Source organism: Saccostrea cucullata, unplaced genomic scaffold (assembly GCF_032062105.1).
Source record: "Saccostrea cucullata isolate Sc308-1 unplaced genomic scaffold, CSIRO_AGI_Scuc_v1 ctg1923, whole genome shotgun sequence".
Lineage (NCBI taxonomy): Eukaryota > Metazoa > Mollusca > Bivalvia > Ostreida > Ostreidae > Saccostrea > Saccostrea cuccullata.
Genome location: NW_026921478.1, coordinates 146028 through 170503, shown reverse-complemented (window position 1 = coordinate 170503; position 24476 = coordinate 146028). Strand labels below are relative to the sequence as shown.

At 33.3% G+C, this 24476-nt stretch overlaps 3 protein-coding genes across 3 annotated transcripts; 2 read left to right on the top strand and 1 right to left on the bottom strand.

The window, feature by feature from the left end:
- The first annotated feature begins 925 nt into the window (after window positions 1-925).
- On the top strand, window positions 926-3239 carry LOC134260093 (galaxin-like). The gene is made up of 2 exons (XM_062742670.1): window positions 926-1016; window positions 2685-3239. Exons 1-2 carry the CDS (start codon window positions 950-952, stop codon window positions 3152-3154), a joined length of 537 nt encoding a protein of 178 aa, XP_062598654.1. The 5' UTR covers window positions 926-949; the 3' UTR covers window positions 3155-3239.
- A 6170-nt stretch (window positions 3240-9409) lies between these two features.
- LOC134260092 (galaxin-like) lies at window positions 9410-11268 on the bottom strand. Its single transcript, XM_062742669.1, has 2 exons — window positions 11183-11268; window positions 9410-9820 (listed from the first exon to the last, which is right to left on the bottom strand). Exons 1-2 carry the CDS (start codon window positions 11253-11255, stop codon window positions 9432-9434), a joined length of 462 nt encoding a protein of 153 aa, XP_062598653.1. The 5' UTR covers window positions 11256-11268; the 3' UTR covers window positions 9410-9431.
- Window positions 11269-13541: 2273 nt separating this feature from the next.
- Window positions 13542-17184, top strand: LOC134260091 (galaxin-like). Its single transcript, XM_062742667.1, has 3 exons — window positions 13542-13579; window positions 14654-14755; window positions 16307-17184. The coding sequence occupies exons 2-3, from the start codon at window positions 14689-14691 to the stop codon at window positions 17173-17175; spliced, it is 936 nt and encodes a 311-aa protein (XP_062598651.1). The 5' UTR covers window positions 13542-13579; window positions 14654-14688; the 3' UTR covers window positions 17176-17184.
- Window positions 17185-24476: the final 7292 nt, after the last annotated feature.

Here is a 24476-nt window from a genome sequence, read left to right as displayed (position 1 = left end):
CAAATTATGACTAATTATTAATTCAATTAACGTAGAACCTACGACGTGTGACATCATATGTTTAGCCAGTGCTAGAACTATTATGACGTCATAATCAATTTAATGTTACTTTTCCTCGTAATTTACAGTAACATCGATAAATAACTTATTTCTCGTTAGTTTGACGGGAAAGATAAATACTTTATTAACGTTTTGGTAATAATTTTGGTATGTTCTTCATCATATGAAAGGTTGAAAACATTCTGACAAAGACTTCTGAAAAATAGTGATAAATTTAGGGTGGAAAAATGACTAAAAATAATAGAGTTCATTTGCCTATTTTTTCTTAAATGGAAAATAATCTTTTATATCAATAGAATAACAAAAATATTAGTTTAATACTGTTCAGTTAATAAAGTAGACGAACGACGATGTTAAAATAAGTATTTTTGAGATTTTTCATATTATCTTTATGACAAGTACTCCTAAAATGACTGAAAATGTGTAGTTGCAGTATGTAATTACCATATCATGTTTCACTGGCTGATATTGTGTAGTAACAATGTGAAATTACCATATCAAGTTTTACAGGTTGCACTACATTCAATAACAAGGAAACATGTCATGTGCTTTTGACTGATTGATAAGTGGGTGTTAATTTATCATTTTGAAAAGTTTGAAAATCTTGTGACAAAGACTTTTCCGACATAGGTTCTACCTTAAATAAGCAAAAAGTTTCATAAAAGCTCCCCATTTTAATACCAGTGTTTAAGGGAGAAACACATTTTTTCTGTAGGTGTATTTTGGCAATCAATTAAGTAAGAAGATAGTTCAATTGCATTTGACGCTTTTTATGATCAAATAAAACGTTATTCTATTATTAAGAACAGAATTGTCAAATAATGATGATTTTGAAATTTAAAATACCTTTATTATTGCAGCAATCCAAAACAAAAGAGACAGTATAAGTATGAATCTGTATTTGGCATTCGTTTCCTTCCTTTTCCTTTCAGTCGCTGATTCTGTTCTGGGAAGAGGTTTGTTTGCTTTGTGATATTTATTTATCTGTTAGAATTTATTTATTTTCCACTATATTAATTTATTTACAGGAAATATTTGGAGATAACGAACAGTATTTGAGTTCAAAAGTCCATGAAAGAAAACAAAAATGAAGCAGAGCAAACACAGACCTCCGAAACATCATAGGGGGGATCAGGTGCCATGGGGAGTGAGAATCCCCTGCCTACCGGTCACACCCACCTTGTGCTCCTTGTCATGATCGAGAAAATCCATCATTTATTTATTTATTTATTTATTTATTCAGTATTGAAATAGCTTGCTTGGAAATTTAAGTAAATTTACATATACTTTTTAGATTCAGATAAAAAACAAAAAAGTTTAAGGTTTGAATTTTACATGTAATACCAAAATCAAGGGAGCATTCTTATTTTTTTCTCTGTCTAAAATGAAAATTAAATGTCTAGGTGTTTTACGTTTCATTTATTTTTATTATACGGATTTGAAGGATACCGGTAGTATATTTTGTTCCTGCCCATAATTTCACTGTTTTATATTCAAGTGGAAATCTGATTATTTGAATAGAGTATGCACAGTCGTGCTGAATTTTTAATTTCTATGCGTCCAATAAAATAAACCCCATCCTTTTATGCAAAAGGAAAAAAAAGATGTAGACAATACATTATAGTCAACAGTTAGGTTTTATTATTAATATTAGGGAAAAGGTTTGGGACCACTTCGTTGTATTGTCTTCTTTTGGAATCTATAAAACGTCCATTAATTTTAAAATGCAATAGATGAAATATATGGAGATAACGAACAGTATTCAAGTTCAAAAGTCTCTTAAACAATACAAAGGGATTAGAGGCCATGCAGGAGTAAGCATCTCCTAATCACTGTGGTTCTTGTATGGATCGGGAATATTGAAAAATCTGTGAACAATTCTAATGAAAACAAATAAATGGTATATGAATCCTAATAAAAATTGTCAGGAAACATTCGATGTAACGGTAAAGTGTATTTCCTAACAAGGTCATTATTTCAACAAAAGAAATGCATCTATTTTCTTTGGTTTCATCGTCTTATTTGTCAGTAGCTGGCTTCGTTTCAAAAATTGTTAGCTTGTAGGCATGCTCTTCAGAATTGAATAAATTCAGAGACATACGAGTAAATCCAATATGCAGGTGATATGACAAATTTAGTTTAGTTTAAAATATATTTATTCATTAAGAAATGGATTGAACAGCAGGCAAAAATGCCTATGATCGTTCTCTCCATAGGTCAAGGTACAATTACAAGTACATGTAAACATTGAAAAAATGTATGAAGAGTAGATTATCAGTTGGTATATATTTAGAATGAATTCAGAGAGAGAGAGAGAGAGAGAGAGAGAGAGTAAAACAAATGAATAGAAAAAGTATAATTTAACAAATGAATAGAAAAAGAATAATAATTATATAAAACATAAACATAAGAAAAAAAAACATAATATGATTGAGCAGTTGTTGTTGACTCAGAGTAGGAAGAATTCCTTAACAAAGCAGTTTACATAAAATGATATGACAAATTTCAACATAATTAGGGAAGTTGAGAATGGAAAAGTTGAATAATCCCATTTGTCATAAATGAATGGAAAGGTATTTTTTGTTTTTATGCTCCATGTAATTATTCCATTTTTTTATTATTAGGTATTTGTGGAACTCGTCAATACAACCCTGCATTTGAAATTTGCTGCAACGGAGTTGTAAACAGTCGATCCAGGGGAAACCAGTGCTGTGGAACTACCTCATACAGCTCTGGTTTCAATATTTGTTGCAATGGAGTTGTAAATAGTCTTTATAGAGGCAACCGGTGCTGTGGAACTACCGCATACAGCTCTGGTTTTAATATTTGTTGCAATGGAGTTGTAAATAGTCTTTATAGAGGCAACCGGTGCTGTGGAACTACCGCATACAGCTCTGGTTTTAATATTTGCTGCAATGGAGTTGTAAATAGTCTTTATAAGGGCGATACGTGTTGTGGAACTACCGCATACAGCTCTGGTTTCAATATTTGCTGCAATGGAGTTGTAAATAGTCTTTATAGGGGCAATAGGTGCTGTGGAACCACTGCGTATAACTCTGGTTTTAACCAATGTTGCAATGGAGTTGTTTGCTAGGAAAATAATTGTCCTGAAAAAAGTTTTATCTTCTCCTATGTTGTAATTATTCTTTTCTTGAAAATAAAATATTGTTTCCTGTGTATTTACTGTTCATTATAGAAAATCTTTTATATAGATTTAAAAAATCAGCTTTGAGCAAACTGTAACGATAGTGATATAGAATTGTGAATTGAGAAAAACCTTTCTTTTTTTTTGGTCACATGAGTAACTCAGATTACCTATTGCTATCTGTTTTTCTCTTTCGTCCTGCGTTAAGATTTAAACATTTTCAGCTTTTTCTCTGAAAACAGCGAACCAATATCGAACAATTCTGGCATATAGCATCTATGGTTGAAGGGGAACAAAAATTGTGAATTTCATGGTCCCTGACCCCCCCCCCCCCCCCCCCTAGGGACTAAGACCAAAACCAATAATTTAATGCGATCTTTAAAAGTCTTCTTCTTTACTCTTGGACTTCAAGCAGTCAAACCACTCGCATGATTTTAACTAGATACGATCTCGTTGCGAGCAACGAGAGGTCTTCCGTCAGATTCAGGAAAAAAAAAACTTAAAAACTTAAAAATTTTGATCACAAGGAGGAGTGAATCCAGGTCGCCAACGGGAATGCGCATTTTTTTCTCTTTTCTCCCCAACGCGCAAACCATTAAGCTATTGGGAATACTGCTTTAAATATACTTGTGTATACTTTTGCAACAGTGCACCTGTCTAAGAATCATAAAAGGCGGGACACTATTCATAATTTCGTGTCAAACGCCACGCATAAATATTCGCACCTTTTCTTTGTACTGATCTATTAAAGAGGTGCAATAGCTTGAATGAAATTAATTAAATAAAACATTCTTATCACCTTTATTTTATTTCGGCGTTAGGAAAGTATATTTAACACATTGTACACATTACATATCGTATCTAGCCCAGTAACACTAAAGCAGTGAGACGTAAATTAAGTTTTTTTTAAGATTGACACTGAATTGCAACATTCTACTACGTGAGAGTACAAGTAGTTTTTTGCATTTCATGTATCCTTATGTCAAAATGGTTTAATCAAACGCTCAGCTGCCTCCATAAGCCCCTACTCGCGAAATGTCGGAGTTGACAGAGACAGCCGCCATCTTGGGCTCGCTTCAGATTTTCAAATATTAATATCTAGAGCTCAGATTAACCAATATTAAAACAACTTATATAGTAAGCATCAATAGAAGTGTCTCTATTAATATTCCAAAAATAAATGAAAAATATTGAAAAACAAAGAAAGTTGAAAATTTGGACTTTTTGAATTGGCTTCCCGTAGCGACAGGAAGTACTGACGACGAACGAAAAGTTGCGTCCTGGAAAGTATTGATCATCATCTATAAACTCTGAAAGTTTCACATTGATATCTTTTACCGTTTTTGAGTTTAATCGTAGACAAAATGTCATTTTAAAATCAGGAAAATGGTCCAAAACTTGGCACCAGAGAGGAATTTCCAAAAACTGTCTTGGAACTTTCAAGAGTATCTTACAACACATCTTTCCTGAAATTTTCATGTAATTCTATTCAGTAGTTGTCGAGATATCGTGTCAGAAAAATAATAATAATAATAATAATAAGAAACAGAGCAATAACTATAAGGTCTTCCGTGAAGACGGAAGACCTTAATAAGCATTAGCCCTCTTCTAAATTTGTGAAATTCATGGCCCCCATGGTCAAAGGTACTGGTGCTAGGGCGGGCTCTGTTGAATGTATAGTAGTGTGTTAGTTGATTTATTTTAAACACATTATAGAATAAATACAAAATTAATTTAAAACATTAATATATAATTACAGTTATAGCTTTCCATAAATGTATTCTTATTCTATTTAGATATTATATCAGAAAGAGGTTTCCATACTAGTTCTTGTCAGTTTTTCATGGATCATTGAATTCTTGGTTGAAAGTGTAGGTCGTGTGATTTCTATTGATAATTTGTATTTTTTCAAATAAAGTCTAAAATGGTCATTTTGATCTAGAAACAGAATTTTGTGATTTGTTTACCTTGTACTTTATTTATCCATAGAAGATTCACTTGATAGATGTAGGTATAGCTGTAACCTGATTGTTGTAGCTGTAACCTAGTGTTCGATACAATATATTGGACAAAATTGTTATCGCTTTAAAAAGATTGAGAACATAAAAGAATCTTTCTTGTTACTGTGTGAACCCGGTAACTTATAGTGAAAATGCATTATTTCTTTAAAAATCTTCTCCTCTGGTCCTAGGTATTAAGCCAAAAAACTATGTACATAGTTATGGTTTGGAAAAGTGCTTCTTCCAAAATTGTGAATTCTTTAGCCCCTGGGCAGGGGCTCTGGTTTGTGGGCGGGGGTTGTTATGATTATATAGTGAAAATGCATTATTTTTTTTTTAAATCTTCTCCTCTGATCCTGGGTATAAAACCAATAAAATACATACATAGTTATCACGGGCAAGAATACTTCTTCCAAAATTGGCACGAGTTGGTGTCAGGTGTTGTTAGGGTGGGTGGGGCTCCAATTATTATATAGTATAATGCATTAATTCTTTTTGAAATCTTATCCTCTGTTCCCTGGAATTTAAACCAATCAACTATGCACATAGTTGTGATGAGGAAGAATGCCTCTCCCAAACTTGTGAAATTTTAGGGCCCCCGAGTCAGAGGTTCTTCTGCTAGCGCGGGGCTCTCTTGAATAAAACATGATTTACTCTGTATTATTCCAATGACCTAAGTACATATTTATGATGAAAAAAAGATTCCTCTTCTAAAATGATGGATTTCATGGCCCCTGGGTCAAGGTTACCGGAGAGTGGGAAGGTAACATATTCTTAAGATGAATTAATACTTTAAATTTTGTTGTTTGGTATTAATTAACAAATTTTCATCATTGAAGGTGCCTTTTCAAAAATAGCAAAATATGCGGCCCCAGGATCAGTGGTTTCTGTGAATAAAACTTTACTTGTTGTATAGTCGAAATACATTTTTTCTTTGTTCCAGTTCTATCTCTGGGTATGAAGTAACCAAAGTAAGCAAGCTAAGTGTACATTTATGATAATCGCAGGTGTCTTTTCAAAATTGTGAATTTCATGGCCTTTGGTTTAAAACACGAACTAAGTTCAATTGTGCGAAAGTTGTTGCATGTTACTCAGGTGACATATAAGGCCCGTGAGCCTCTTGTTTAAAAATATTTACATTTAACGTTGAATTAAAAATAAAGATAAAGAAAATGAGTCATAAACGTTCAAACGTATTGAAGCAATAAAAACAGGAGCAGATCAAATCCCGATCCCAGACAATATCAGAAGTAGGATCGGGTGACATGAGTTAGAGGGGTTCCATGATGGTTATGTCCTATTCACAATTTCTTTTTATTAGAAGTTGTTCGATGTTTTTAACCTTTTTCACGAGTAACATTGCTAATATGAGATATTCTGTTTATTATTCTATTTTCTTTAGAAAAAATAAGAAAAATGTTACTAGCATTTTCAAAATATTACAAGGAGGTATTTAAGTAAAACTCTATGTCCCCTATCTTCTTTAACATTTTATAGTAATTTAATTCTGTTTGTATTCTTGTCTCTCATTGGTTGATTTCCAAAAAGGAACGCATAACATTTTGTATAATCTGGTTTGGTATGGGGACACACCCCCTTGACAACCAGCTGAATCATCTGTATCCATCAATCCCCTCATTTCCAGTCCTTCGGATTCATGAAAAATTCCAGATTTAATGAATGTACCTCTAACTTCAAACAGTTGCTCGATCTTACCTCATGTAAACAAGCATCATGGCTGCTAGATCTATGTATCAGTTTTTACCTCCCCTTGCTTCCCATCACTTCCGTTACTACAGTTGTATTATTGCGCGGTAAATTTGAACTAATAAAAACAACACAATTTTACATCCCCAGTTGTTTAATTATTTTAAAATTAAATTATAAGGAATGACTCTAATTCTTGGCCAGATTATCGAGTATAATATGGTTTGGGTCAGTTTACGCTTTTTAGTTTTTTATAATCCGCTTCGCGGATTATAAAGCGTAAACTGACCCAAACCATATTATACTCGATAATCTGGCCAAGAATTAGAGTCATTCCTTAAATAAAACTTTTAAATTCTCATTTTGTGAGACATACGTATGTTCTAATAAAAAAAAATACAACTCTCTTTATATATAAGGCCTTGAAAAGATATCAAATAACGAAAATGTTGATATCATGAAAAATACAGAAATATAAAAAAATTGAAACATTTCGTATTTTAATGTTTTATTTTAAATATTTGTTCCTACAAGAGGTGTGTACAAGAAGTGGGTTACAAGAATTGCACACAGTTTCTTCACTTATTGAAATTCTAAACCTTAAATTGAAAACTTCTTTGAATATTTTCTTAACGCATTTTTTATCTTTTCTTTTTACATACAATTAAAAATTCTTAATTTTAAATGAAATAGAAACCCTGCAGAACACGAACACTACTAGATATTTTGGGGAAAATACCCTTAGAATCATAAAAAAAAAAATTGGGACCAAAACTTAAAGTATAGCCTTGTAATTTTTCGGTACTAGGTACAACATCTTAGATTATTATTTTATTTTAAAATGACTTGATTTAAAGCCTGTTACTGTTTACGTGGAACTTACTCGATAGCCATGATTTAGTATTTCCTGTAATAAAACAATCATTATCTATAATAGACGGAGAATGTTGTGAAACTCAATCATAAAAATATTAAATTTGTTATTTCTCTGAGTAATCAGTACCAAAACAGCCTTCGGCGAGGCAACAGGTCGTGTTAAGCTACAGCATACTACATGTACTTTGAATTAGCAATGTCATTTTGCAGTAGATTGTTCTGTAAAAAAAAAAATGCTCACTCTTAAAACACATATCTTTTTTATTGTTGAAAGGATGAGTTTGCATACTTACAGAATAATTTACCTTCTGCACAAGGTCAACAGAGAGAAAAAAATTCTTATAATATTTTTGAATAGCGAATTTGTTACCAAATTTTAATTTGTCGAAATAAGAAATGTACGGAAGCCCTTAAAGGACATTGACTTACTTGTTATGACTTTTTTATTATAATTTATTTATTGTGACTTATTTGTTATAACATTTTCGTGGCTGCTTATAATATTAAGTATATTGTAACTACGGAGCTCGACATTTGAGAACGTGTAGCTTGGCTTATATCTATCAATCGCACCCCCCCCCCCCCGGTTTTTAATATCATTTATTGTATCAATATTCGTACTTTTGATCGATCCATTTTTGCTTCTTCTAGCATTCTGTGAATTTTGACTACTAATTTCTTTTCTTTTTCTTTTATTATCGTATAACTTTTTTGTTATTACTTAATCTCTTGTTGATTAATTGTTAATACTTAATTTTGATTTGTAACATCCAGTTTGCAAACTGATTGAAAACAAGAACATAGCTAAGTCCTATATTATCGTGCTATTAGTAATAAATTCAAAGGCAAAACATTACTGTTCTTCTTTTCTGAAACTTCATGTAGCCTCTAACTTATACGCTACGTTTTTGATTAAATAAACGACTGACAAGAAATCTAAAATCACAAGAAGTTGCAATTAAGTTAGAAGAACTAAGTCAAAACACCTAAGTAGTAAGTCAATGTCCCTCCAGGGCTTCCATAGAAATGGAGACAACAAAAATTTTTAACCTTAAAAATTGCATTTGAAATATTTTTCAATGAAACATATAGAGATAACAAACATCTAGTATTCAAGAGCAAACCCATACCTTCAAACCATCAGAGGTTGGAACAGGTAGCATGGAGGACTGAGCATCCCTTGCCGACCGGTCACACCCTCCATGTGCTCCTTGTCAAACTATGATATGAAAAATTAAGTCAGCTTTCGACTTTATGAATTAATGTACTTGCATTCTCACGTCTGAGAAGGTCATTGTATCGACCAAAAAACATGTAAACTGATGTATTTCACAAGTCCGATGATATTAATCTTATGCGATACGAAGCTAATTTAGTAGTATATTGAAGACTGCAATATACAAAATGACAACGTTAAAAGGAAATAACCGTTTAAATCTTGAAATGAATAATACAATATTCATTGTAAATTTACTGTACATTATATTAGATCATAAGATCATGAGTAATGAATGCTTTTCTTTGAGAATGTGGTATAAAATGTTGAAAACATTGCAGAAGTTAAGTTTCCTATATATCTTTATCAACAGATACAACCATTAAAAACGCATAAACGAACAAAGAGGGCATTTAACAGCCTTTATTTAACAAATAAATCCATTGCAGCATTTGTTGAATTTAGAGTTGTAAGCAGTAGTTCCACAGCAGCTTGTGCCTCTGGCTCGGTTATTTACAAACCCGTCACAGCAAATTTCGAAATCTGAGTTATACGCTCTTGTTCCACAACAACTCGCTCCCTTCCTGTTCCGAGTTACAAACCCGTTGCAGCAAGCATCGAAATCCGAGTTATAGGCTCTAGTTCCACAGCAACTTGCGCCCTTTCTGTTTCTAGTCACAACTCCGTTACAGCAAAGGTCAAAATCCGAGTTGTATGCCATAGTACCACAACAGCTTGTGCCCAGTGCTCGCCTATTTACAACTCCGTTGCAACAAACATCAAGCCTAGGGTTGTACAGTCGATTTCCACAACTATCTGTACAGAAAACTGAAGATTGTTAGTGCTATTGATAGTAAGGAGGCTGAGGGTCAACAAATTAAGATATCACTTTATTCACAAGATATGATTTCTTGAGCAGTCAACTATCATTTGGTAAAGAATATTTCATACATCTTAGTCTTTGAGGTAGGTTCACAAACTCCATAAAATGGCCCTGTCAATATACCAATTAACTGACCAAGTCTTAAGGTCCCATTTCGACCATCAACATAAAGTAGAGACTTAGAGCCTTCAGTTCATATAAAAAATTTTCGTCTAAGAGTCAAAGTTTGGAAACTCAGACGTTGTGAAACTGCAATGTTCTTGATTTTTTAAGAAAATGGGTGAAATTGAGCATCTTTAACTTTTGATAAAAATATGAGCCCACCCCGCGATCCGAAAAATTTTTCATGGACTAGAATCTTCTGAAATTGTTCTTTCATTTTATAATTAAATAATTTAGATCAGAGGTTGGGGGCTATGCAAAATATTAAAAAACAGCTTAATTTTTTTGTCATTTTTAGAGAATTTTTCCAGATTTGAGGGAAATGACGAAATTCATGACGTCATAATACATAGTCAAGAGACAAAATTACGTCATTTTTATTTGATATGAAGTCACCAAGGGTCCAAGTGAAATTTAACATATTTTCAACTAAAACTGAGTTGTTCTGATTTTTCAAAAATTCACAGGGCCAAAAATGGACCAATGTGACTTTTATGTATATCTTCATGTGGAGCTCTTCTTTTTAAGGAGATCAATATAGTCTCAAATGGCAACCTCCACCCCATCCCACACCCTTACCCCCTTTAAGCACCAAATGTAGAAAATTATAAATGTGACTACTAAAAAACTAATAAAAGGGATTAAATTCTCCGTTAATTTAAAATTCATTTAAAAATGAAAATTAAAAATAAAATTTATATGTGAGTTCATGTTAATTAATGAACCTTAAGAGGGTGTATAGATTTAAAACTAACCATTAAACCTATGACTTCGATTCAATTTGCTTGATTTTTAAATACAAATATTTGATAAATTGAGGTTTAACATGGTTTTCAATTCTTAATTATTACGTCCCTTTTGAGAAGTTTTCACTTGGTAAGAGACGTCTTAAAATAAAATATATGATAGGATAAGAGCTGATTTTTTTTAAAACAAAATTTTGACATTCTTAGCGAGGGTTTTGAGAATGCTAAGCTTGAATATCGCCTACATTTGATAGCACTTAATACATGTATATACAAAATGGCTAAAATTACTAGTCGCATAAGATTAAATAAAACAATAGATAAAAAAAACATTTTCAAATACTTCTAAACAAATTACTTACAGGGAACATGAAAATAAAAACTAACCTCCATAAGCTAAATTTGCGATTTGAAGAAAAAGAATAAAAACGAATGCAAATTCAGAAGCCATCGTCTTCATTCCTGCAGTGCAAAGGATGTCTACAACGAAAAAAAAAATTCACATAATTTTTTTCACAAAAATTAATACAGATTTTAATTTTCTTCTCTTTTTTTTATTTTTTAAATCAGCAAAATGAACATAAATTATTATTCTTCGACAGATTCAAGTCATACAACTACCTTCTCACCTTGGTTATGATTTTCCACAAAGATTAAAATAAAACAAAATACATTAATGATAGAGAGTTTGATCTATTTATAGAGTTTTTTTCATTATACAAATGCGTAAATAATTAGATCCAAGGCTAGTCATTAGTTATTGTCAATTTATATCATATTATCATCGCTCTCTTCCTTGCTTTACCGGATAAAATTTATAAGATCTATCATAATTTACGTTTAAAAATCCTGAAATTAAATCACGGTAATTGTCCTTTGCATTGCCATCACTTATTGTATAACATTTAGTGGTTAAAACTAAGTATGACTTAACCAGAGTCATCAATTATATCATTATTGCTTTAATCTTTACTGGAGTAGACAGAAGAAAATTTATTTAGGTCCCGTTTAGCAGTAGGTGCTGAGAAAAAAAAAGGATCCTTCACTGCTCATGACCCTGAGTACCAAGTATAACCTGAATTTAGTCAAAGAATATATACGTTAACGAGCACTTATAAAGTAGACATATTTATGTAATATATGTATACATGTACATGTTTATATATATTATTCAAATATGTAAATTACTTGGAAACATGTACAGTCAATTCTCGAATTATCGCCATTCGATTCATCGCCATTTTCGCAATACCGCCATGATTTCCCAAGAACGTTTTACCTGCTATATAAAATTCTCTTTATAACGCCAAATTCGCATACCGCCATCCGCCACCCTGTTTTCAAAACAAACGTCCATTTTTAAGTGTCAATTATCTCGATATACCGCCACAGGTGCTTGCGGTCAGTGAAGCGCGGCTAATTGGTTGACGCTATCCCTGTTGTAAAGCATGCAAAGCCAGACAAGGTACACGCAATTAAATAATTAAATTGGAATTAATTGAACAAATAATTTTAATATGAACTGTTATAATGATTTTGTTCTGTTGTTTGTTTAAAAAAATCATTTAGTCACAGCTTTGCCACGAAAGCGGTAGTTGTTAAAGTACGCTGAATACGATATTATTTTGATGATCTCTGCTTTAAAATATGCAAAGTTTGCTTGAAAATAATTATACGGTATAAATTGTGAACGTTTCACTAACAATGACCGATGCCATAAATAATAAATTTATTCAAGAAACCATTTTACGTACTGTCAGCAATATATCACGACGATCGACCCAGCATATTTTTTTTTTCAATATCAGACGTGCCAATTTACATGTACATACATGGATGCACATGTACTTGTCTTTATTTCATAACTGCACATTTTTTTAAAGGAATTGTATTTTAAATATTACTTGAAGTATTTTAAAATTTAGAAATATGTTTTATGTACATGTAATTATTATATAAGAATAGAAACGCTTTATGGTATTTCTAAGAACAGTAACTCTACTTCTTGTTCCCTAAAAGCTGGGAAATTCAATTCATCGCCAAATTCGTTATACCGCCATGATTTCTAAATTACAAAAGGTGGCGGTTTATCGAGAATTAACTGTACATGTTTATATATATTATTCAAATATGTAAATTACTTGGAAATTGCTCGTTATGGTATATATTCTTTTTTTTATTCTGAGTTAAACTAGATCGACATTTAGTGATAGTTGAAAACGCACCAGTGTATTCCATTTCTAATGCAACTTTTCTACATAGTGCCATTGTGTACTTCCTATTTTACTCTTTGATCTGACACTTATTTCGGGTCTCTCAGAGCAAAATACGGACATTGCAATTATAAAAATATGGGAGGCGGGGGGTAATCATTTAGTGAGCTCATTGCTCACAATTACCTTTAGTTTTAATGAGATCGCTGAGGAAAAACAATGTCTTACATTGTTTACAATGCCAGTTGGATAAACGAGAATAAAGAAAATGATGAGATCGTTGCAGTTTGTTTAACTACTGAATGTTGGTATTTAGTTTTTAAAATTGTCATTTTGTTGTCAAATCAAACGTTACAAGTATTGCAACAATGATGAACGCAATTGTACAGGAAACATCTGGTCAAGTTTGCATCAATAAATTGGCAGGTCTTTAATCAAGGTAAATGCTCACAAATGACAAAAAACATGAATATAAAACGTTTATTTAAACAAAGTGCAGGTTTGAACCAATTGTAATGTGAGAACTTTAAAAAATCTTTCAGAGAAGCAGGAGAGTTAACGATTGAAAAAGGTAATATTGTTGTTGGCAAAGGTTATGAATTATGATGTGAATCTATAACAACCTATTACTTATTTCTAATGCGAGATTGAAAGACATAATTTAGACATTAGCAAAGTCATTATTGGTCATATTAATATGGAAGCATCCTCAGGTAGTGCAGATTAAAGTTTGTTGAAATCATGACCCCCGGGGGTAGGGCGGAGCCACAATGGCCGACCAAAATTTTTCATAGAAATATATAGGAAAATTCTTTAAAAATCTTCTTCTCAAGAATAGCAAAGCCATAATTGATCATACTTATATGGAAGCATCCTCAGGTAGTGTAGATTCAAGTTTGTTCAAATAATGACCCCAGGGGTAGGGCGGGGCCAAAATGGCCGATCAAAGCATCCTTGGGTTAAGGGGATTCAAGTTTGTTCAAATGAAGGGCCACACCCTCATTCAAGGGGAGATAATTGGGAATTAATGAAAATTTGGTGGCATGTTTTAAAAATCTTCTCAATAACCACTGTGCCAGGAAAGATGAAACTTATGGAGAAACATCCTCAGGTAGTGTAGATTCAAGTTTGTTCAAATCATGACCCCCGGGGCTAGGGCGGGGCCACAATGACCGACCAAAGTTTTACATAGAAATATGTAGGAAAATTCTTTAAAAATCTCCTTCTCAAGAATAACAAAGCCATAATTGATCATATTTATATGGAAGCATCCTCAGGTAGTGTAGATTCAAGATTGTTCAAATCATGACTCCCGGGATAGGGCGGGAGCCAAGGCGGACCAAAGTTTTAAATAGAAATATATAGGAAAACAGATTTTCCCGTTATTTCACGATCATGACAAGGAGCACACGGCGGGTGTGACCGGTCAGCAGGGGATGCTCACTCCTCCATGCACCTGATCCCACCTCTGATGTTTCGGAGGTCCGTGTTTGTTCTGCTCCTATTTTGTATTGTTTTATTGACTTTGAGATTGAATACTGTTCGTTATCTCCATATCCTTCTTACATAATCATTTGTCAACAAATATACTTTATAATGTAATGAGTATTGGATTAAGAATAAGAAATTTTGATTTTATTTTTAGACATCCAGTGCAAAAGAAAAACAGGTTTCTTCAAGATGATTTTCATTTTGGTAATATTTTCACTTCTTTCGACCGCAAAGTCGTCTATTAGGCCATGGATAGGTTTGTTCTCTTGTCGCATTTTTCTTTGATTTTAATTATCAATAAATTTCAGGGATATTTTTGTCAAACTAAATGAACATATGTAAAACTTAGGAAGTTGTAATAATTTTTGGGGAAATGGATTAGGGTTATAGCTTTGCATCAATGTCGCGATGAAAAAAGTTAATTTTTGAATTGGATGACTCTAATGAATGTAATGGAAACCAGTCATTTGGGTGAAACCTCATAAACTGAGGCCCCTGTTGTAGGAGGTGCTGGCACGAAAACGATTTATCACGGCTTGAAGGCCCTTTGATGTTTAATACAGTTCTAAATTCCTTCTCTGGCAAGTGTAATCTTAGTATGAGAGAAAAATTCTAGGGGATTCTGAAGAACAAACACAATAAACAACAAATAAGAATTAAAAGGGAATTCTAAAAAGCGAAAATAAAAAAAAATAATAAAAATCTTGAATTGTATTTTTTTTCAAAATCAATAACTAAATGAGATATATGACATTTCTTTTCAGAAATTAGTAATAAAATGATGTATGTGTTTTTCTTAATTATCTTTCGGTGCATAATACCTCTTAAGGGAATTTTGTTTCATGGTGGATACACACATTTTTAGATACTGTTTTCAATTATTGCTAGGAATCAACTGTTCAGGTTTACAGTTGTATAGAGATTCTAACAGACAAGATGATGTTGCAAGAATTTATATCAGCATTCATAAATTTTATGGACGTTATAATGAACTTGTTTGCTAACGAAACCTATGATTCAGTTGTGTTTGGTTTTATACAAACATTCTTTGTCCTTGAGGAGAGTCTGCCAGTCATCCTGTCGCCTGCGTGGGGTTGGAATCCTGCACTGGGACGTGGAGACCGGTCCTTCGGATGAGACTGCATAAACCGAGATCACGTGTCGCAGTAGGTGCTTGCACGAAAAAATCCCTCGCAGCCTAATGGCCCTGAGTGCCAAGTATAGTACAAAATTTGCTGCTCTCCACTGTCCAGGGGTGACGTCTCCATATGAGTGAAAAGTTCTCGAGAGGGATGTTAAGCAATGTACAATCAATCAAGGTCATCAAATTGAAACTAACACTCAGGATTCTCGGGGTTCTAAAGATAAACAAATAAAATATTTGCACAAATTAGTAATTTCTTATTCCTGATGAAGAAAATATTAAGTACTTTTATTTATACATAATATTACATCGTGTATTGCTTTTGGTAAATGTTCCATTCAAATCATTAAGTTTCTTTTTTGATTGTCTTCAAATGAAAATCAATTCATTTATTATTGCAATACACTAAACTTTGAGTTTAAAGATATTTTGTTCTTTTTTGAAAACATTTAAAGATGTAAACTTTTAAATACGTTCCTTTTAGATTAAATTAAACATAGCGTGGAGCTTCTCAGTATGGGTAGATAATTTTAACAATAAAACAAAGGCTATATCTCCAATTCATTTTTAAAAACAACTTTGCTTTAATTTGAATCAGTATTTTGTAACGGCAAAAGTTTTATTTCTGAGAGGGATTTTTGACTTTCAATGGATTTTTTACAGATATTTGTAGAACGATGCAATATGATCCTCTCATTGACACGTGCTGCAATGGAATAATTCATTTTGGCAGTGGAAGAAACTGTTGTGGAATCACTTCATACGATCGTAACTTTTATACTTGCTGTAATGGCATACTACATCAGGGTAAGGAAAAGAAATGCTGTGGAACTAAATTATATGATCCAGACTTGAATACTTGCTGCAATGGAGTACTCTATGACGGTAAGGGCAAAAGCTGTTGTGGAACTAAAGAATATGACCCTGATTTCACTACGTGCTGCAATAGAATTATCAATTTCGGTAGAGGCAAAAAATGCTGTGGAACTAAAGCATACGATCCAGAATTAAACACGTGCTGCAATGGAAAAATCCTCTTTGGTAGTAATAAAAATTGTTGTGAAACGAAAGGGCACAACCCTGACATAAACACATGCTGCAATGGAGTAATTCATGATGGCAAGGGGAAAAGCTGTTGTGGAAATAATGTATACGACCCTGATTATAATACCTGCTGCAATGGGGTTATCAATTTCGGGAGAGGCAAAAAGTGTTGTGGTACTAAAGCATACGACCCAAAATTAAACTCATGTTGCAATGGAAAAATCCTGTTTGGTAGGGGAAAAACCTGTTGTAAAACTAAAGGTTATAACCCCGACTTAAATACATGTTGTGATGAAGTCATTTATGATGGCAAGGGAAAAAGCTGTTGTGGATCTTTTATATTCGACCCTGAATTTAACACTTGCTGCAATGGGGTTATTCATTTTGGACGAGGCAAACACTGTTGTGGAACTAAGACATACGACCCAGAATTAAACACGTGTTGCAATGGAAAAATCCATTTTGGCAGCGGCCAAAAGTGTTTGTGACTGGTTAAATCCAATAATAAATTTAGTTTAAAACTATCAGTTTTATTTCTTTTTATAATTATAACGGTATCTAATTACACAATTTTCATAAAAAAAATCTTACATATTTGTTAACAAAATATGCTTAAATAATATGAATATGGTTGATTATTTGATGTTTAAGATCTCTTTAGAGAATTTTTCCTTTATATGTGAGACCACTTGCCGAAGACGGGCTGCAATTTTATACCCTTACTGGACGCCTAGGGTCATTAGGCAATGAGAATTTTTTTTTTCATGCAAACACCCTCTGCGACATGGGGCTTCGATGTGAGAAGTCAATCCTTACGTCGCGGGTTCGAATCCCACTTTGGGACTTGGAGACCGATCCTTTGGATGAGACCGTATAAGCCGAGGTCCCGTGTTGCCGCAGGCGTTGGCACGAAAAAGATCCCTCACTGCTCAATGGCCCTGAGTGCCGAATTTAGAACAAAATTTGCAACTCTCTGCTGGTAAGCGGTGGCGTCTCCACATGAGTGAGAAATCCTCGAGAGGGACCTTAAACAACATACAATCAACCAATCAATCATTTACGGTTCCATCCAACGAACCAGTTTCTACGTCCCGAAATGGATTCGAACCCGCAACATAAGAATCGGATCCTTATTCCGTGACAGACGTTTAAACCACCTTGAGACTCTGGTAACAAAACATGATTATAACATCAATATAAAACAAAGCAAAGAATACTTGGGTTTTTATCAAAACTAGATCGTAAACATGTGATTTTGATGAACAGTGATCCATTTCATTAATCGGATAAACAACAAACATCTTGAATGGTAGAAAAACGGGCCCTTGACAAAACAGAAGGAAGACTAAGCATCCTCTGTTGACTGGTCACTTCTCACTTGTTATGAGTACTCCGTCTTCAAATTGAGTATGAAATGAAATATGTGATATAACAAACAGATTTCGAGCTCAAAAGTCCGTTAAACATAACAAAATAGGAGCAGAGCAAACACTGATCTCTTAAACATCAGAGGTTGGATTAGGTGCAAAGGAGGAGTGAACATCCCCTGGCGACCGGTAACACACGTCGTGTGCGCCCTGTCATGTTCGGAAAGAAAGAACCACATTAAATATCAACAAAATAGGACTAAACTACAGTTCATTTTACTATCAAGGTCCTTGTAACGATTGCTAGATAGACCTACCACGAGAAGCTGATTTTTGACAGTGCTGTTGAAATCAATTTACCATCAACTCATTTGACAGTAGCTTGCCTTGTCTAAAAAAATGACCGAACCGATAACTTGTTCCTCCGTATCAAATCTGTAGGAAGACATATGATAAATACCACATGCAGGAAAAGTTGGAATACTCACAATAGCCTAGTTTACGTCACAAAATTGCTGATTAGTGATATGTCAAAGAGTGCCATTAAATTTGCATCAAAATTAAAGTGAAAATGAGAGCGGGGCCGAATTTAAAAGTTTGTGTTTATTTAATAAAATGTTTAGCTTGTTTCGGTGAAGGATATGGAGATAACGAACAGTATTAAGTATGAAAGTCTGTAAAACAATACAAAATAGGAGCAGAGCAAACACGGACCTCCAAAACATCAGAGGTGGGATCAGGTGCCATGGAGAAGTGATCATCCCTTGCTGACTGGTCACACCTGTCGTGTGCTCCTTGTCATAATCGGGAAATAACGGAAAAATCCGTCGTCAATTCAGTGTACAACTAGTGGATGTAATGACAATGTCAGTAGTGTTGGAAATCTTTCCAGTTCACAGGGTAACAATGTAAATGTGACTGGATTTTTTAACCATACACAGAGACGTAAGCGTAGTCATGGGCATCGGTCGTACAATAAACCTGCAATACACGACGTCTCTTTTGATTCATTACAACCTTTTGTAAATAAACAGTTAGGTCTACATCATATTCGCACCAAACAGTTTTTTTGCGACTGAACAGATGCATATCGTGCGCTTTTCATTCAAATTTACCAAATATATCATTAAATCAATATGAGCTGCAACTTTGATGTCAAAATTGTTTGTCGTAAAATTGTAAATAACTATTTCAGTGAGAGAAAAAAATAATGTTAATAAACTTCTGTCGTTCATATTTCCGATGGAAGAACTGTCTATAAGCTTCGTTTGAATCAAAATTACATTATTGTCGTCTTGTACAATAATGATTTCTTATGTAAATCTGTATATTGGATTGTATATAGAAGTCTTTCTATTGCTTTATTTTAGTCAAAATTATAAAGGTTTAAGTTAAATACAAATTTATCATTTTAACACATTTTAACAGCAAAATAAAATTTTCAAAAATGCAGCTCATATTGCTTTAAAGAATAAGGTAAAAAAAAAAAATGAAATGTGCACTTTAAAAAAACATAATATTCTCTTCTTATACAGAATTAACGTAATTAGAATCTACTGGAAACTCAAGGGTCTTACAACTTAGATCTGCGTCGTACCACGTGGATTCTTACATGACACGTGCCTACACTGTCGGGTTTACAATTAAAATGTAATTTGAGGTAAAAGCAATTCTCAAAAGCAATATATTATAACTCTGCTATAAATTAATAATCGTTAACAATATAGTCTGCATTTCGACAGATTTAACATAATTAATTATAATTTAATTTAGTCTAAATAGTGTAATTTGATTGGACTAGACAGTCACCCGACTGTGTTTTATATAGTATAAAGAATGTAGGTATAGAGCCACGCCCCCTTGGCAACAGTGAGCCGGAACTACTTTTTACCATAACTTCCTGTTTACATTAGAGTTTGTAGTAAAATGTTCATCATTTTATAAAAAATAATAAAAATATTTAAAGAAATTCTTTTAATTTTATTTTTGTGCCATCTTATACTAAATTACACAATTATTATGTAAATAAATAGTCAAGGCACTAATAAGATGGAACTATATGAGTTGTGATTTGTTGTCGTCTGTACAATGGCAGATTTTGACATGCTGGGGGTAGGAGAAAATGTTGAAATTGAAGAAATTGATTGGGAAACCCTTCATCCAATCTTTGATGGGGAACTTGATGTATCAACATCTAGAAAGGAGGCTGAGGAAGAGATGGAAATGGTTTTAAATCCTATAAAAACAGAGGAAACCATGCTTAGAGACCCAGACTCAGACTGCAGGAAAAAAAGATTCAAAACTGTTAATGAAACAGAGCTGCAGGAATTGAAAGAAAGAAGGCAGTCAAAAGCTACAAAGTTTAATACAAAGTGGGGAGTAAATTTGTTTCAAGGTAAATGCATGTTTTAACTATTATAAATGTAAATTATTTCAAGTCAACAACATTTTTAATATCCAGATTGGGACTTGAACCCAAATTCCCCACACAAATTGCATGGTTGCTTTACCATTAAGCTATCTGGATTTATATGAAGTATGACTTGATAAGTTGATAATAAGAAAGGTCCCCCCTTTTTTGTAGAATGGAGTGTTGAAGCTTTGGGACTGCCAACTGATTTCCATAATATTTCCCCTTTTGAGCTGAACAAACGGCTAGAAAAATTTTATGCAGAGGCTACACCTAAACCCAATGAAAAAAGGTCACAATATATGACAAAAGAACAAGCAACAGAATACCACAGTAATACATACAAGAGCATAAGATCAGCAATTAATCGCCATGTTCACGACATTGGACGTCAGTTTGACATAGTGCGTGACAGAGAATTTAGGGGTAGCAATAATGTCTTAGACGGAAAACTAAAAAAAAATTTACAAGAAGGGCTCTCTCGACCAACAAAGCACAAGGCTGTTATTCCAAAAAATGATCTTGATAAAATTTCAGCATACCTTTATGGAGATTCAACTCCTGTGTCTTTAAGATTCCGCATCTGGTTTTTAATCGCCATTCAGTTTTCAGCAGGGGACTCGAGTTTCACGAGCAACTAAAGGTCAACTCACTTGAGTTTCACTTCGATGAAAATGGACACGAGTACGCTGTTTTGTCCCATGAAACTAAGCAAAAAAACTGGCAAGGGGGCATAGATGTGTCTGAAACCCCTAAGGAAAAAAGAATGTATGCAGTACCAAATGCAGGGGAACACTGTCCAGTCAACTCTTTAAAGAAATACCTCTCAAAGATGGACCCTACTGCAACATTTCTTTTCAACAGATGTTCAAAAGAAGCGTTATCCTCTCCAACTACAGAGGAAATTTGGTACACTAATGTTCCTATCAAAAAATACCAATTCACACGTTTTATGGCTGACATTTGTAAAAACGCAAAATGTGAAAATTCTTACACTCCATACAGCTTACGTGCAACCTCCATACAAGGCATGAACGATGCAGGATTCGAAGTGCGACACATAATGCACATGAGTGGCCATAAAAACGAATCCTCTGTAAGGAGTTATAGCCGAGAATGCGCTACTTACCAGAAGGCGTCGATGAGTAGAGCTTTGTCCAATCTGATCGTCCCACAAACGGAAAGAAATGACACTGTTCAGGTTACAGGATCCAGTCATGCCGTCACATGTAAACATCCTGACGTCTCAGCCCAAATAACATCTGCAGAAATCATTCAGTCTTCAACCTTTTCCTCTGGATTTATATCCAACTCGGCCTTTCTTCAATGTGTTTTTAATTTCACCTCCTCCAAGTAGATAACCTGCACTTGCTTAACGTGTTGTTAAATTCCGAAAAAATGGCCGTCGATTGGGTGGATTGAAGCTCGTCGATCTCTAGATCACCTTGTTACTAGGATGACGTATTCTTACGCGGTTGAATTTAAAATTGTATTATTTTTACGAAATAAAATTTGTTATTTTGAAATATTTAGTGTTGGAAATTAAATTGTAAGGAATGAATTCTTATTTTTTTTAATTTTATACGATATAAAATGGTTTGGGACAGTTTACGCTTTTTTATAAACCGCATCGCGGTTTATAAAGCGTAAACTGTCCCAAACCATTTTATATCGTATAAAATTAAAAAAATAAGAATTCATTCCTTAAAGAAATGTCGACGTTTTGTGTATTGGGGTCCAGGAAAGGAAAAATCACCAATCATACGTTGACGCGGCAAAATGTCAAACAAAATATTTTTCTGCAATTCCATGACAATTTGAACTTCAAATGGCAATAGTTTTTATATGTCATATATGTAATTTTGTGTTGAGTTTACACTGGTTTTTTTTTTACTTTGGAAGCCAAGGAAATACGAGACATGATAGCATGTATCAACAAACCTGTAGAGAAAAATCTTCGTGAGCCACACGTGAGTATCGCCAAGATCCCTTGTCTTCTTTATCCAATGATTATATTAATCTCCAGACTAAATTTTTTCTAGCAAAGTTGATTTTTCAAGCCAAATTTTCAGTTTCCTTTTCTTTTTTGGTCAACATATTCAATACCTACCAGGCTTCCCTCTCTTACCATGCTGTATAGCATGGAATTTGGAAACTGAACACTTCGCGATGTTGATATTTATGGGCCATAAATAATTATTAATTTAATGGAATAATCAAAATTATTTTCTTATGAAACTTGTAATTTTCTAAAAGTATACGCATTTATGAGTAGTAACAAAAATTACAAATCCTGTCGGAAAATTTTTACAAGCCAGTTTATTGATGGGATGCGCCATACAGTCACTTTAAACATACAAAAATCTATGTTTTGATTCTTTTGATGCTTGAAAAGATTGAAGATTTTTTATTTATTTCTAAATGTTCTGAGTTTTTTTAGAATCCCAATTTTTTTTATTTAAACTTGAATAAGTAGCTTCAAAAACGTCTGAAGCTTCTTCTATTCAGCAATTGTAATTTATGTGAAAAGTAAGAATAGGGACCAGATTTATTATTTATTTGTTGCATGGTCAGGTCGTTCTTGTCCCCGGCTGACAAAGCAGGTAATAATATTGTCTTCGTTTGTAAGGTTCATTATATAAATTGTATTTTAGAAGAACTTGGATTTAATTCTACGAGTGTTTATCCATTCTATACTCATTGTTTTCTTTGTAAGGTAGAAATTCTTCAAACAATCATTTCTCAATTTTGAATATCCCAAAGAACCAAAATGAATTTGAACTACCATACGAGGGGTGATCAAAAAGTTCGCGAACTAATTGAATAACTAACTTCCATTAAAAAAATATTTGGTTTTAGTCATGATTATTTTTTAAATAAGTCCTCTCCAATTTTAATGCAAATCTGCAACCATTCTGCACATGCGCGTATCACGTGACATAGGCGGTCACGTGACCCCCTCCGAAGCAGTCTGTCACAAAAGCTGAAAGATTTTTCTGAGTTTTATATTTATTTCCATGTAAGTTAATTTTTATAACAAAAACAGTTCATTTGTCAGAAATGGTCAAATCTCGGCAATAGAATGGGTGGATAAGACTATCATTTCCAAAAATAAGCATGGCGACCATTATAACCCAAATCCTATGTCTCGTGAGAGACGTTTTTTCAAGGTGGATACAGAATAGGTGTCTCCTTTTTATCATATCTAATACGTTTAAAATTGAAAGTAAACGATATCTAAGGTATTTTATAATTATATCATTGTTGAAATATTCAACTATTTTTCAGAGCGTAAATTGGAGGTATTTGATAACAAATTGCATAATTAAAAACACATCTCTTTTCAAATTTGCTTTCACTGGGCAACTTAACAAGTTTCATTTTTAACCATCTGCCTTCCTTCACTAAAACAATCAATCCAATCATTGATTGAATTTATAGGAAGTCATTTGTCTTAATAAACTGTGTACAAAATATTATACGCTACTTCAAAGGGATTTCTAAGATAAAATGTAATTTTTACAGTCGTTTGTTGAACGAGTTACGGCTGAGAAAACCATTTTTGTCACAAGTGACCTACATATTGACGTCATTTTCACATTGTGACGTCACAAACAAGGAGCAAAACTTTATTCACATATGCTATTTATAGAACTTGTGTATGGCTATGTATGTATCAAATTTTTTTCTAATCTCAATTGCAGTTTTGTAGATATAGAGATAGTTAGCGAACTTTATGATCACCCCTCGTATATAGATTTGATTGCGAAACTTTATAGGAATTCGTACAATCAAAGATGCATAACGGGTTCTAGAAAATGTTCCAACCAAGCCTCTTTTTACTCCTCATTAAGATATAATCAGTAGCGAGGGAGAAACGTGAATAGTACTGTACAACATATACAATATTCAAGAAGTGATGTGATGAAAATCAGATGTGGATACTTAAAAGTTCCAAGAAAAATTTTTATGATTTGAATTCACAAGACATTACCAAAATCAACAGCTTGGA

What these genes read in the sequence shown, in the direction of transcription:
- LOC134260093 (XM_062742670.1), top strand. Translation starts at nt 950, where the DNA reads ATGAATCTGTATTTGGCATTCGTTTCCTTCCTTTTCCTTTCAGTCGCT. An exon ending in TGATTCTGTTCTGGGAAGAG is followed by an intron (nt 1,017 to 2,684) that starts GTTTGTTTGCTT and finishes TTTTATTATTAG; the next exon opens with GTATTTGTGGAACTCGTCAA.
- LOC134260091 (XM_062742667.1), top strand. Translation starts at nt 14,689, where the DNA reads ATGATTTTCATTTTGGTAATATTTTCACTTCTTTCGACCGCAAAGTCG. An exon ending in GTCTATTAGGCCATGGATAG is followed by an intron (nt 14,756 to 16,306) that starts GTTTGTTCTCTT and finishes GATTTTTTACAG; the next exon opens with ATATTTGTAGAACGATGCAA.
- LOC134260092 (XM_062742669.1), bottom strand. Translation starts at nt 11,255, where the DNA reads ATGAAGACGATGGCTTCTGAATTTGCATTCGTTTTTATTCTTTTTCTT. An exon ending in CGCAAATTTAGCTTATGGAG is followed by an intron (nt 9,821 to 11,182) that starts GTTAGTTTTTAT and finishes TTTTCTGTACAG; the next exon opens with ATAGTTGTGGAAATCGACTG.